The following is a 15,387-nucleotide window of genomic DNA, read 5'->3' as shown; positions in this document are numbered from 1 at the left end:
CACCCCGATGGACAGGGAGACGAGGATGGCACACACGCAGCAGGTCACACACATAAGTCGTTTGCAAGTGTGACAGCTGTCGTTGCTCTCTGGGGAGGTGACCGAAGAGAGGGATGGACGCGGCTGGACGTCTGCGTTTGATGAGTCCGCAGGCTCGTGCGTTTTAGGCGGGAGCGCTTCAGCCACTGCGGTGTTGTCGGGGAGGTTGTGAACCCGATATTCCGGTACCGGTGTTGGGCGGCGACACACGGGGCAACAGACCCCCCCCCCCCCCCTCCCGGCAGTGCAGAGCGTCGAGGCACTGCTGGCAGAAAGTGTGGGAACAGTAGAGCCGTTTGGGAGTGTGGAGGTCCAGGTCGAAGCAGTTGTAGCATATTTTGCACTCGTATTTCTAGGGAAACGTGTCGGTCACGTCAGGCGGAACGGAGCTACCGTCGTCTCCTGTATTGACCGCCTCCGCCATGTTCCGTCTTACTACAGTGTCAAAATTCCCAGAGCATATAGGCCTGTTGCTATTTCCAGAGGAAAAAAGGCCCGGTTGGCAATACAACGTTGTAAAGTGAAAACAGTTCTCTCTCTGCATTTCTGGCAGTGAGTCAGTACCTTTAGCTTCCGTGGCTCCACCCGGTTGTCGGACTCTCTGCGTAACCGGCGTGGGGGGCACAGCTCATGCACAGGGACCGACTATAGGCTTCATTGTGATCACATTACCAGAACTAAAACCCGTTCACCATACATAAAAGTACGGTAGATACTCGTTCAAATTGATTTCCCAACTTGGTTTAGGACACCTTGTTGATGTGTCACAAGTGTGGGTCATGTGTAGCCTATTAGATGAATTTAATAGGTCCATTTGACCGTGTAATTAGAATTTAGCGCCTGAAGAGACAGTAAAGTGCGCGGCGTATTATTTTTTTTTGGCCCTCTGCTTTTCAGCACCACGGGCAGTGGACAGCGCCGAGCTGTGCGGTCAGCAGTGACACCTTCAGCTGCAGCTCAGCACCACTGTAGATGTCAATTTATGATCCGCCGTCCTTCTTCGTGCTTAACTTTAAAAAGTTTAAGGTTCAACCAAAGTTATGCATGAAAGGAAAGGTACTGGTTAGCACACATATACACTCCTTCAAATGATGACCCAAACCACAAAAACAAGACCCAAGCCATAATAAATCGAAACTGTTCTTTAATGGATTACAAGGTTTGGTCTTTGAATGCCTTGACTTTAAAACGTTAAGCATGAAGGACAGACATTTGGAAATTATGTTCCCCATTCATGCAAGTGCTATATTAGGCCTCATCTTCTACATGGTTTCGGCATTCCTTTACTTCACATAGCTCAGTACCTCTGAGTATAAGTATTTCAGTCACAGTTTGATTCTAAACGTGATCTTTTGCTTTTATGGGGACTTTTATGGGGTAACAGAAAAGAATCTTGACTGAATATTTAGGCCACTATTTTATTTAGGCCTTGTTGCTAAGGCATGTCATGGCACAGATGCACCTGTGCGACACAGTTGGACAGAACTGTTTCATGTCTGTAGTCCAGACACGTTTTGACATCACCTGTAGCATCCATACCATAAATAAATCACCTAACATTAAGATTCTTTGGGGAGGTCTGTGGGTGTCATGGTATCAGGCATACTGCAAACTGTATGAGCTGTAGTATGTGTCCACATAGATTGAGCTAACGTCTGCCCTCTTGTGGCTGAATTTATGCGTGCAAGTTTGTACAGTGGTAGTACCTGCACTATGCAGGGTTGGGTAGTAGCATATTGGGCCTAACTGGATTACAGTTACATACAATTACATGTAATTGATTACATTTGATTGAGTTATTTACATGAGTTACATTTAGTAATGAAAACAGTAATCTGACCGAAGATGTGTTGTAAAGGTTCTTGTTACATTTAGTTCTCCTTTAAAAACCTTGACCGATGGCTACTCCATCGGTGTATGAATGCGTGTGAATGTAAGTTTCCATTTGACTTAGGATCAGTGTATGAATGTGTGTGAATGGGTGAGTGTAAAAGCTCTTTGAATGGTCACAAAGACTAGAAAGGTGCAATACAAATATAGAGCATTTAAAATAACTCACAAGCAATCAAATGTAATCAAGTATGGAAATCAAGGATTCCATAGCATGCAAAAATATAAGTAAATATAAGCTGAATATCAGAAGAAAATATAGCCAAGATTTTTTATGTTGACTAAATTAATTTCAACTGAGTTCAAACAATTTTTATGTAATCAATATTTAATGCTACAAAAAGTCTCTCATGAGATATTAGAAATGTTGTATTTTGTTTTGTATGTAATGTTTTATAATATGTATTTTAAAAACAAAACCCATGGACATATAATGTGTTATCCTTGAAAATGTGTATAGTACTTGATAAATGGCAAATTGCAAACATTTCAACAAAGGGCTGGATCATGTCATATGTATTTGTTCATTTCAAAGCAAAATATTTTAGTCATTTTTGCAGATCTGCAGACATTTTCTACATCACCTATCAGTAACAGTATTCTTCACAGTTGCAAATTTACTCATTGCTCAACACATTTTTTACATTACATAATGTAAAATATATTTATGCTTTTTATCAAAATGCATCCAGTTTTTTTAGGGAAGTACTATTGGAAATCCACCTCAAGGTGTGGTCACAACACCAGGCAACATATCTTTCTTCCCTTACAGACAGACACACACACACACACACACACACACACACAGTGAAATAAGGGTGTAGTACAGGTAAGAATCTTACAGGAGATAACACTGCACATCATGGGACCATAACCTATTAGCTTACAATTTTCAATCCTCATTTACTGAACTATTAAAGTAGCCCTGCATGCCCAGGGGCTGTATGGTTAACAAACGATCTGCTTATCTTTTTCTTTTCTCTCGCTCACCGTGGTTCACCTTATGAGTCTTTGTTATGGTAACTGTGCTCAGTTTAAGTTCCCACTGAAGTGTTGTGGGTCACATGTTTGATAAGATCAAACGCATCTGGAAAGCAGTGCCCCTTTTGGAAGTACCTTGTAACGGTAACATCCCAAGGCTCCTAATCGCAGAGTGGATCTCCTTATACTGAAGAGGCAAGCGTTTCTGAGATGCTTATCCAAATGTCGGCCTGGCCATTCTTCTAATCCGTTTCTCCTATTTCAAACAATGTCCGCTCTGTAGTCTTTGTGATGCAGAGCTCTTTTGAACTGTCATCACTGAACTGCTGCTGGTTAATAAAGACAGAACAGCAAACATTACTGATCACATATCACAAACCAAAATAAAATCAGATGCCGTCTTATTATTTTTGAAGCGCTTAATAACCACACTTCCCTATAACCTCTATCCATTGTTAAAACATAGAGCGTGTTGCATTTAGGTTTCATACATAAAGAATCAAGGCATTTACACAAGAATAATGCATGAAAAAACTTATTTAATGATTGTCTTATTTTAATTAATCACTAAATACAGTGTAAGACTGCATATTAACCTCAACTTTATTTAGGAACTGTGTGCCTGCATAACATGTGGCTAAGAAATTGCAGAGTGCACTATTTCCAAGTCTGCGTTTAGAATATTATGAAGAAATAATTGGCAGTACTCTGTGTCAAAGCCTCAACTATAATTAGACCACAGTGGGTGACTGCAGTGTAGAAACTGATATTATGGCCCATTATTCAACAATTACGTCAAAGCAGTGTCATGATTCTCTGAAGATGAATAAAGGTTAAACACACACTGTTTTACAGCTGACTGTTATTCTAGCATACTAAAGCCACAATGAATACTGCAAATTAAGGTTATCAAGTTAGGAATCTATCATTCTGCTTGTCACAGTAAGCTATAGACCTATTTTCTACAGTTACAGCGTGTCTTACAGTAAGGAACACATGACTGACTATTTTAATTCTGAGAATGAGTTGAAGCTTGTTAGTTCAAGGATTCACTCCCTATAGCTGATGATCAGATAATCACTGTGATGATCTGGTTGCAGGCAAATGTCTATCTATATTTGATCTGATGGTGTTATTCATGAATACTGAGCTGTATTATAAATTGTTCTGGAGATTTTTTTAGTGGTCTAAATAGGCCTTAGTCTGGCGTAGGGTAGGACCATATCGCTATTGGGCCACAGGCAAGATCAAAACTGGCTTTATATTAGGCTATTAGACTAACTTTATCTTTAGCGGACACAGAGCATATTACTCTGTTTTGGTTTCAGAAATATAGCCTTGAAAGCCCCAGGCTTATTCTGTGCGTATGTCTGGTAAATGCAACACACTGTTTCTTTTTCGGGGCCATTTTGTTCTTTATTTTTGAGGCAGTTTGTTCACCACCACCACAGCACATTTCTGACTCAGCTTACCCCACTAATTGATTTGACATGGTAGATCCAATATCCTTTTCATGATAGTCAAACTTTAGTATGATAACTTTAGTCCCCCCTCCATTCCTTCTTTTATGGACCTATCATGTTTCCACATGTTCTGTGTTCACTGCATCATTTTTTTTGTCCATGATGTCAATGAATAAAAATATATAGGGCCACATGCTGTGGGATACTGCACTGAAAGGGACAGAAAAATTACACTCTTCTGCTATTAAGTTGGTTACAAATTAAAGGAAAACACAGATTTTAAAAGAAGTCCTTTAAGCCCTTGTATCCCGTCAAAATAGGTGTTTTTTCCCCAGTTTATAGCAAACAAAAATCTGTCACAACAGTAGCACCAGCAACAGTCACAACATCTGGCTTTGCTTATTCATATTTTCACGTAGAAGATTTTCTTCATAGTGAGGTTGTGACAATGTGCATTTCTTAATCATTGTTGTGTTTAGACAATAATGCAGCAAGTATTGACAGGTCTGATGGTGATCAATTAATCTCCTGCCAGTAAGTCAGCTCTAGTGATGCATCAGATTGTCTTATAGAGGTCATGACCAACCAATCATTCATGGAATGCAGGTTGAGGATGCCTCTGAGCAGAATCAGCCAGTAGATGGTCTTATTCCTGGGGGGAAAGGGGAAAAATGTATAGGTCTATTTAACACGCCAAATTTTCATAATTATCACAACTCTACAAGCTTCAGAAAAGTCAAGTGATCCATCATGTGGCTGTATGTGTCTATAATCGAACATTTGCACGGATGTGTTACCGCCTTGTGGCTCAACCACGGCTTTGCGCAGCACCTATTGTTAAATGTCTGTAATTAGATGACGGTGCTGAGCTTTTGCTTGGGGTATGGTTGACCTTGTGCAAAAAAAATAAAAATTAATACTACACGCATTGTTCTGTGTTGTCTGGTGGAGCAAAATTATTCCTAAAAAAAACTGCCAAGCTCTTAGATGCTTGCATCTAAATGCTTTTGGTGATTGAAAGCTAAACTAGCCACATTGTCTGCCCCAACATACTTTTCAGTTTGTATAAAGTATAGTATAGTAAAGAATAAGTTTGGTATAAAGACTATCTTAATATCTACAAATAATAGCATCATACATGCCATACCATGACAAAGTGACACACCATAAAGCTTTTTACAATAGCGCATGCATTCATTCACAGCAAGGGGGACCTGAACCCCGCAGTGCTCTACTTTTACTTCTACGCTCATTACAACTGTTGCATTAACAACAAATGGGGTATGGCTTTCTAGACATGATGATCATTTTGTTTTTTTTATAGATGATTAATAGTTATAATAATAATAATAACAATAATAATAATAATACATAGTCATTCTGTGTTAACATGGGCCTTTAAAATGATTGTTTTTGGAATATTTTCACCTGTTGCAGTCTTTTGTCCCGTTTCATCATTACTCTGTAAACCGAAGAATATTCGAGGAGTTAATTCCCCTGGGATGCACAAATCAGCAATAAATCTTCAGTATCTATATCTCTCTGCTCTGCAATGAGCTCTCCACGCCTGTAAAATCCTCACCGTTGACCTTTTTTTTTTTGTTTTGTCAAAAAAAAATCCAGTTTATAATCATAGCATTCCTTTTGTCATTTTTAATGTATATTAAACTAGGCCCCTACTGTTTATTACAATAAGGCCACTAATAGCTCATTCTTTCATTAACAATGTTCATTCTTGTTTCTTGTACTTGTAAGGATGTGTGTGTGTGTGTGTGTGTGTGTGTGAATGTACTGTTCTCATTAAACTTTATTTGACCTTGATAACGAGGAGCATAATATGCATCAGCTATATCATCGCCCAGCCATTTATTTTATTTATTATTAATAGTTGTGCACTTTGTGGAAACTTGCATGACAGTAGCAGAAGCCCGTGACAGGGCTGACCTCGTGAGGTCAGTCCAGACAGAAGGGAGCTCCTGCTGTCCAATCATAAAGCTCCTCCATCCCCTGGACGTCCGGGACTTTCACCAATCAGGAGGCGCAGCGCTGAGTCAGAGGGGACAGCGACCACAGATAAAATGTTTGACTTCCATCCATCCTCTCAATCCTCGCAGGACTGTTAGCAACCTGCACTTTGTATTTAAACTCTCACCTCATCCCACATCGGCCGCTGGATACCAATCTCTGAGGGATTCAGCTTTTCTCTTGTCGAGGCAACCTGTTACTCAAGGAAAAGGAGGCTGCATCGCGTCTGTAGGGAGGGCGAACTGTTGCAACAAACAAACGGGCACTTTGTAGGATTAAAAGCGACAAGTAAAAGGCAGCTCCGTTTCAACTGCTACCTGGCAGAAAGTCGGGGATCATGACAGCTCTTGCAGGAGGTTTGCCGAGAATGATGAGACCAACTCCCCACCAGAATTATCCGCGGGGAGGATACTCTCTGGAAGGTAAGAGACTACCACCAGTTGCTGACAAGAAGCTGGAGAAAATTCAACTTTTAGATAACTTCTGAAAAAGTTGACAAGCTCGAGTTCTGAAAAGCTTTAAACCTGCAAGAAAATATAAGAAAAATGTAATAACTAATTGAAGCTTGTCCAAAGTTTTAAATGTATTTTACAAAACAAAAGAAAAACTTTCCCGGGTTATGTTTACATTAGTGGCAAACATTTTAATTGTATTTATTTATTTAATGCTAATATGTCTCCGACATTGATTGGGTGAGATATTGCTGACAGTTGTCCGGAAGAAAATAATTATCTCATGCCAGCAGCAAAAATGTTCTAATTATTTCACGATAATTAGGCTACACCAATTTTAGGCTGAATATTTAGTCTATTATTTAGTCTATATTTAGACACATTTGCAGTTAGGACTTTGCTTTTCCTTATTTGATTGCACTTTAAAAGTGTAGGCCTACTTGCTTTTGGATTATATCATGCAAAGCTTTCCTGACAGGTTTCAAGTCGTTTCCCATCACTAAAGATTCATTTATTTTTTGATTGTATAAAACAAGACACCCTGTTTAGTCTACAAGTTTTTTGAATATTCACCTAACTAAATCCCATGCACCGCTGTCCAGTCTCCACTCCGTTAGGACAGGGTCGGGTCAACCAGCTCGGCGGCGTCTTCATAAACGGCAGACCTCTCCCAAACCATATCCGCCATAAAATCGTGGAGATGGCCCATCACGGCGTCCGTCCCTGTGTCATCTCCCGTCAGCTGCGGGTGTCTCACGGCTGCGTCTCCAAAATCCTCTGCCGGTACCAGGAGACAGGCTCCATCAGGCCGGGGGCCATCGGAGGCAGCAAGCCAAAGGTGAGAGATACGGCCGTTGATGTTTGGTAAATTCACAGAAATCTGAAATGAAGAAAGCGACAACCAAATCATGTGAAATAAGCAGCGTTTCCAGAAATAAGTCAATGATTTAAATTCCATGAACTACCTTATGGAATAATTTTAATTAATAAGGGCAGAATCTCTCACAGTTTGGGCGTGAAACACAGAGGCTAAACAATAAGTTAATTAAAACAACGGATTCAAAGTCATTGAGTTCAATGAGACCTTTGTAAAAAGATGGAGATGTATTATAACTCCTCTACTAAGCTAAACCATCTTTTGTGGCCCTCCACACTCTTAAATTCAGCAAGTTATTCCACTTTCCTGTCGCCACAGCATAGGCCTTGAAATAAAAAAGTGACAAACTCTTCTTCTCTCCTTCCTCCAATCGAAGCAAACCGCATCTCCAGAGGTGGACAAAAAGATCGAAGAGTACAAGAGAGAACACCCGGGCATGTTCAGCTGGGAAATCAGGGACAAATTACTGAAAGATGGGATCTGCGACAGGAACAACGTTCCTTCAGGTAGGCGACAATTTCTGGACCTGCAATGTGATGTGAAAACGATTGGCTTGTATATCATAAAAAAAAACTTTTATACCATATTAAATACAGAAAAGGATTGCCTATTTGGCGATTTGTGAACATCGGCAATCATATGTTGGCGTAAACATGCTTTATGCCCTCTCTTATGCTTTGCATAAGCATCTAGAAAATACTCTTGGTGGGTTGTTGTTTTTTGTGTAATTTATATTTGCCCTTGTGTATTTAATATATCATTTTTTAAATCTTTTTTTTTCTAAGTGAGCGCAATCAGTCGCGTCATGCGGTCTAAGTTCGGAGGAGTTGGTGACGATGAAGAGGACGACGATGAAGTGGTGAAAAGAGAGATGGAGGAAAACGAATCACGGACCAAACACAGCATCGATGGCATTCTGGGAGACAGATGTAAGTGCAAAATTATGATTTTACTTTACAAACCCTCAAAAATGTTGCAAACTAAATGAAGGGAAGAATATCCTGATCGCAAGGCGAAATGTTGATTTTTCATTGTCGGCAACCAATAATAATAATAATTATTATTATAATCATGGCAACACACAAAATATAAAATTTTAGCCAGCTGTTTTAGATAACCTGCACAGGAAAGTTAAATACATTAAAGTTGCAGGTGCTTACACGTGCGTTTAGGTTTCTGAGATTTAACAAATGCGCAGATAAAACATTTTTTAAAGTGGATAATCAAACATTTGTCTAACTTCCAAGCCTGAGAAATGGCACACACACACAATCGGACACTTGAGGATGAACTTCAGGGAACAAAGCAGGGAGAGTCCATTGAGACTCACACCTCAGTTTGACGGGCACAAAAGCCAAACTCCAGTGAGCGGCTCAGTGGTGTACAAAAAGACGCCTGTGTCTTTCAAATGGGGAAAGAAAGGGAGAAAAAACTGCACTGACAAAAGGCCCGGAGAAGACATTATGAACCCGCAATGAGCGATGAATTATTCAGGGACACCAATAGGCCCAGTGCGACCTGGTTTATAGACTGCTCAAAAAAGTGCCAATTTGGGGGCTTTTCCTTCGGTTTACAGTTTGCCATTCGGGAGATACAGATTCGGGAGCTCAGACAAACATCTGTTGATTTACGACCTGTTTCTGGGGTCTTAGGAGTGTTGCAGTAAAAGAAAAAGGTTGCTGTTGGAGACATGATGGAGTCTATAGTTAATTATTGATGACTTCTTGAAACAGAGTTGGTGTTTTGGCAATATCATGTGATGACGCGCTGATGTATTCCTTTTATTCAGTGGTGTACGTTTGTTTAGATTTGGTTTAATTGTGCCATTTTAAGAGACCATAACTTAAGATCAGAAAAATAAAATAAACATGTGATTTTTCCCCTCCTTAAATGTGTTAAATTCACGTCAGGCCTTGCGTAATCAACACTGAACGGTGCCGTTCCTTGTGCGCACAGAGCTTTTGTCACAGTCTTTGCGCAGTGAGCGTGACGCCTTCAGCCGGTGAGCGCAGGGAACCCCTTCTCTCCACTAGATTAAATCCAAACCTTTTATTTCTCTCCACTTTCATCTCAGACAAAGTCCGCCCCTTTCCTTTCCGCTTAGGGCGAACACATTCATGCAATATCTGTGGGCACTTCCCTCTCCCAGGCCAGACACATCCCTAAAACTCATTTCTGGAAGAAACAAATTTTTTTCAGCGCAGATTCAATTTGGAAATAATCAGATTAATCAATAAATTAGGATGCATCCTTGATTCTTACATTAATCTGATTGGCACTTTTTTGACCATCCTCTTTAAACACATGTTTTGTTTAATATGCTAAACAAGTGGGTTTAATACAACTCTCAGAAAACATGTGATAAGGAAAAAATTAAATCTTTGATATATCTTCAATTCATATTTTTAGGCTGTATGATTTTTAATTTTTTTTTTGAAAGAAAACAAATAACATTAGCTACTTTACATCAAACTGGTGACATCATACATGCAAACAGCTCTAAGGCACTTTCCCCCCATTGATATACAGAACAGCACTATTTCATTCTTGTGTCTCTTTGTGGAAGTAGTTGTTGTTTTTCTCTTTTATAGCTCTTCATTAGAATGTGAAAAGGGTGGTTTGGGGACTGAGAGTGTCTTCTGGCCAAATATTGATTAAGTAGGTGTTTGCAGAGGCTATTGTTGTGGTGAAGAGAGGCCTGTTGCTCTCTGCCCCTTTCTCCTCTACCACTATTGTTGGCTTTCCTTAAGTGCTAAGATCAAAGCTGACTCATTTAGATTTATTTGTCTGGGAAAAGGATTGCTATGGGTTGTGGGATAATGTATACTGGGCAGCCCCAGGTCTGCATGGCATTAGAAGTGACTGGAACATTGTGGGAAAAGGATGTTTACTGGGATGAATCTGATGCTAAGTTGTTTACATCTCCTTTAACTGTTGAGTTATGGAGGTAGAATTTACTCCAGGATGTGCAGGGTTTAGACAACATGCATGGTTGAGCTACAGCTTGAAAGAACTATTTGTGCCATTTATCACATTTGCCCATAGAGCAGGAGTATATCTAACTCAGCGTATCTCTGGTAATTCATTTTAATTGGAAGATTAAATAATGTGGCAAGAATTTGTTTTTGGCGTGAGTGGCGCTGAATTAATTGATAGCATCCATTCCTCTATTTATTACTGTTAGCACTTTAGCCTCATTTAACTAATTAAAGTAACCAAAGTCATAAAAGAGGAGTGGCCACTCTTGCAGGATCCATTTATGGCAGTGGGGGTGCGAGGGAGAAAGAAGAAGAAGAAAAAGAAAGCTCAGAAATACAAACAGTCAAAGGGATAACTTTTCTTTAAAGGGAATCCTGCAGTGCCAAATTGAATGAGCCCAGTTCTTTCAAATCTGCCATGGTGAACGCAGTCAACATGTAATAATTGGTTTCATTGAGGTGCATTCCAACAATCTGCTGCCATTCTCCTGCCTCTATTGTCCGGAGGCAGGCAAATAGCCAGAGGGACAGGAGGAATCAAGTGCTGACAAAACATGAAAGATTTAGCTGCTTTTGTCAAAGGAGCTGAGTGGGACTTTGTTTGTGTAAATAAACTGGGTTACTGGCTCCCTGTGACTTTGGCATGGATTTAGCGTGAGGGTAATTTAGAGAGTAAAGAGAGAAGATATCATATTTGTGTTTGAGAGTTATTATTTTCAAGCGATTGTAAAAGTAAAAAAAGTGTAGACTATGTAATATACATTGAGCTCAAAACCCCTCGAAAGTGAAGTGATGACGGTAGCAAACTTCCACTAGCAGCTGCCACATCCGAGCCATCTAATCCAATTTTCTAAGTTCAAAACTTGTATTCTCATGAGACATCAAACAACATAAACAGATAGATTTCTCTCGCACGCAGGGAGCAAAGGAAAGTGAGCCGCATGGCAATAACCCACAACTGTAAACACAGAGATAGATGTTGAATTTCTAGAACGTGTGTCTGTGCATTTCCACGGTTTATGAGTTTATGATTGGAGGTTCAGAGGAGTCACAGGAGACAGAAGGCCTCAATACAACCAGAGGAATGTCTGCTACAGCCACATTTCCATTTTCCTCTCAGGGCTGGATAATGGAGAAATTTATATGAGGGCCTCACTCTATGTTTTCCAGTCTTAATAGTGATTATAATGCTAGTTTAGCCAAGTGGGCTGCTGGAGAAAAACAAACAAAAATAAAAATATTTCTGCCCTTGAGAGGTATAGATAGATATATAGGATAGATAGATAGATAGATAGATAGATAGATAGATAGATAGATAGATAGATAGATAGATTACCCTCTTCTCAAATACAAATACTAAACACTCCTGTGTTCTGTGTTGGCATGATTCTCAAGGCTCCCTCTTTCTAAAAAAAGAAAGAAAAAATCCACACTGGCTGATCTGCAACTGAATGCAGACTCTATGCTTCATTAAAGCCTCTTTCTCTGTTGGCACCCACATTGTGATCCTCCAATATTAATTCAAAGGACAATTAATGAATGCAGGCCAACTTTGAAGTAATGGGCTGGGGTCCTGCCCTGAGCCGGCCCCTCGGCGCTGATGTACTCTCCACATTCTCCCCACTAACCCCAGAGACACTGTGAAGTGACTGAAAAAGAAGCAATGAGCAATGGAAGGTCAAGGAGAGGAGCCCCAGTATAAAAAGAACTCTCTATTTCCTTGGAAGTATTAGCCAAGCAAAACTCTGTGATGGGGAGGATAAAGGAGTGTGAAGAGAAAAGGGTCGGGGGTGAGGGGACTCTGCAAAGAGGAACACAATGGGATAGTTAATTGAGTAAAGCCAGACAGCGTTGTCAATCACTTAACTTTGTTTAGCCTCAGTTTTTGTGGAGCTGTTTCGTCCAAACACATTGCACATTATGACATGCCTGCACAACTCTGTTGCTGTTTTGATTAATGTCTCTTTTCCCCTCTCTGAACACAGAATTCCACTAAAAAAGAACAGAAATGTAGGATATAAGATTTTTTTTTTTTAATGTGTTCTAACTTAGATCTTTATTTTCTACTTTTGTCCAAACACAGTCAGTGAAACAATAGAAGTTGAAAATGTGCACCCAAAGCTTAGAAAACTAAAATAAATACACCATTAATGAGTGTTTGTCAGGTTAAAAAAAGAAAACGTGGAATGTGATGATGTCTTCTCTCTCTGTTGGCTGCAGTTTGTTGCAGGGTCAGTGGTGAGGCCGTCTTCTCTGCAGCACTGTGCAGTAGCTGTGAAAAGGTCAGGGGCTGACCTAGGGTCACCTGACTGTTAAAACTATCAGGCCCCAGGAAAAAGAGGTTACAATAATGTTTGGGGAAAGATGACAACTGATTGATTCCCTAATAGCTGATCAGCAAAACTGTGTTGAATAAATATCCTTCACTTTAGTTAAGGTGCATAGACTTTGGTCTGGCCTAAACGAGGCTGTCCTGAGCCGGTGTATCTCTGCTGGTTAGTATCCGTTTGACTGGAACGTGCGGCAGACTGGCCTGTTGCTTTGTCCCTGCGTGGGTTCTGTGCAGTTGCTTTGTCCCCACCCCGAGGGTGGAAATGCCACCGTGAAACTGTCACCTAACTGCACCGCAGTGGAACTAAATAATAACCACCGCACACTGGGCACATATAATGGCCATGAAGGGCCATTTGTGGCTTTTTGTCACTTCACCAATATTAGACAGAGATACATCTTTCAAAGTCATATCGCCAGCCATTTCTTTGTCCGTTAAGTGCCACTCCATTTTTTTCTGTCCATCGCATCATCTTTTCCCTCTCTCTTTCTCTCTATCTGCCCCCCTCTTTTCCCAGGCAGCTGCGGGTTCCTGGGGGCTCTTTAGCAAGTCAAGTGAGCAGCCCACTCACTCCCATTTTCCCTTAACTGTTAACCCCAGCTGAGCCCATAAGCTGTCAGTTAACTGTTCTTTTCCTCCAGTGCATCTGCTCGCTCTGGCTCTATGTGGCATGCCACTATTTTATTCAGTGGCCCTCTCGCACTATGCTCCGTGGCCTGAAAGGGCCTGATCTACTTCCCTGGGCAAATAACTAGTTCATTTGTCTGTTATGCCCTTTGTTTTGGGTTGCGAACACATGTCACCAGCTCAATTACCTTCTCTATTAACAGCCCCTGGAGGAAGGGCTATCCAGCCCCTACCAAGACAAGGCTATAAACTTCCCCATATGCCCCACTTCTCTTTCTCTTTCTCACTGAGGCTCTTCATCCCTTTTCTCTTTCGTCCCCTTCTCTAGATTTCTATGCTTCTTTCCCTTCCTTTATTATCTATGTCGATTCTAACTCGTACATTATATCACTCTTTCCACCTCATTCATTGTATTTGGCAATTTCAAGCTATGTGTTTGGATCCACACACATGGATGTGTGCGCCTGTGCATGTCTCTTCATATTAACATCTCTTGAACGGATGGGAGGGGGATGAATGCTTGGCAAGGCTTGCCCTGGCTGATCTAGACTATGCAGTAAACAAGAGCAGTCTTTATTCTCGCAGTAGGAGTCCGCACTTGTTTTTTTTTTTTTGGCCTGCTAGAGGCACTGCTGCGGCAGGTGAAGCTAATGGAACTGGACGTTCCCCAAAGTTCACATCTGTGACCCTCTGGAGTTTATCTTCCGTGCCTGTCAGTCTCCTCTCTATAATCGATAAATGGTTCTGTTTACCTTGAGCGGTCAGTCTGTAGCACTGTCCTTTTTCTGCTGATGTTTAAATGTGTGTGCACAAACACACCTGTAAATACACTTGTTTAATTTTATTTAGGAGTATCTGATCAGGGAAAGGAACCTGTTGATTTTACTTGTTGAACAAACCACTCCGATGTGCTAACTACTGCCCTCCAAACCATGTTAAATAAATTATCCACCATTCACCCTACTATCTAAGCTAGCTTTTTATCAGTTTATTAACCTGCATCTTACTTTGTTTTGAAACGTCTGTTTTATGGATGATGCTGCAGCAGCCCCCATTTCCGCTTGAGGGATAATAATCTATCTTTCTATTAAGACTCTTGTCAGAGCCACAGCCAAACTGTGAGTGGCTATGGAGTATTTTGAGCTCCCTGGTGCTTTAGCTGCAGCGTAAAATTTGATTTGGGTGTTTAAGTATGGAGGTCGAGGCCTCCCTTTGTGTGTTTAGGATCCTCTTCTGCCGTTTGTTGCAGGGAATGTGTGGGAACAACCCTCTCCGAGTACGCTTCTGCATCAGCGTGCCTTAAAATTGATCCACAGCAGCGTAAGCTGTCAAAGATGTGCAAGCAGCTACGAGTGAGCACAGAGCAAGAGAATGGATGAGATGGAAGGGACAGGTCCACTTTTAAGAATGGCCGACACCCCCATTCTCCTTAGCTTGGCACCCCACACCCCTTCCCCAGCATCTTCTTCAGGTGCCTTCAGCTTCCCATCTCCTCTCCATGTCAACCTCTTCAACTCCCCCTCCCCCAGCTCTGTTTCCCTCAGGCCGCGGAGGGAGGGGATGAAGGGGTGCTCCCCTGCTGTGCCCCTTCACAGCCCCCAGTGGCCCTTCTCTGGACCCCTTTGTGGCCCCCCCCCCCCCCCCCCCCCCCCCCCCCCCCCCCCCCCCCCCCCCCCCCCCCCCCCCCCCCCCCCCCCCCCCCCCCCCCCCCCCCCCCCCCCCC

The 15,387-nt window shown here is 41.5% G+C and overlaps 1 protein-coding gene across 5 annotated transcripts in view; it reads left to right on the top strand.

Annotated features, from left to right (window-relative positions):
- The window catches only part of pax3a (paired box 3a), a 30,902-nt gene that overhangs the window by 6,372 nt on the left and 9,143 nt on the right, over positions 1–15,387 (top strand). For 2 of the 5 annotated variants that reach the window (XM_046052321.1, XM_046052320.1), the window contains exons 3-6: positions 6,292–6,820; positions 7,453–7,688; positions 8,104–8,233; positions 8,513–8,656. In XM_046052321.1, coding sequence (XP_045908277.1) covers positions 6,736–6,820; positions 7,453–7,688; positions 8,104–8,233; positions 8,513–8,656 — 595 coding nt within the window. In that variant the 5' untranslated portion in view covers positions 6,292–6,735. Of the gene's footprint in view, positions 1–6,261; positions 6,821–7,452; positions 7,689–8,103; positions 8,234–8,512; positions 8,657–15,387 lie in introns of all 5 variants that reach the window. The other 3 variants (XM_046052323.1, XM_046052322.1, XM_046052319.1) reach the window with 2 other exon arrangements.

The sequence above is a fragment of the Micropterus dolomieu genome, linkage group LG06 (assembly GCF_021292245.1).
Source record: "Micropterus dolomieu isolate WLL.071019.BEF.003 ecotype Adirondacks linkage group LG06, ASM2129224v1, whole genome shotgun sequence".
Taxonomy (NCBI): Eukaryota; Metazoa; Chordata; class Actinopteri; order Centrarchiformes; family Centrarchidae; genus Micropterus; species Micropterus dolomieu.
The sequence above is the reverse complement of the archived record's forward strand: the minus strand, read 5'-3'. Positions and strand labels throughout refer to the sequence as shown.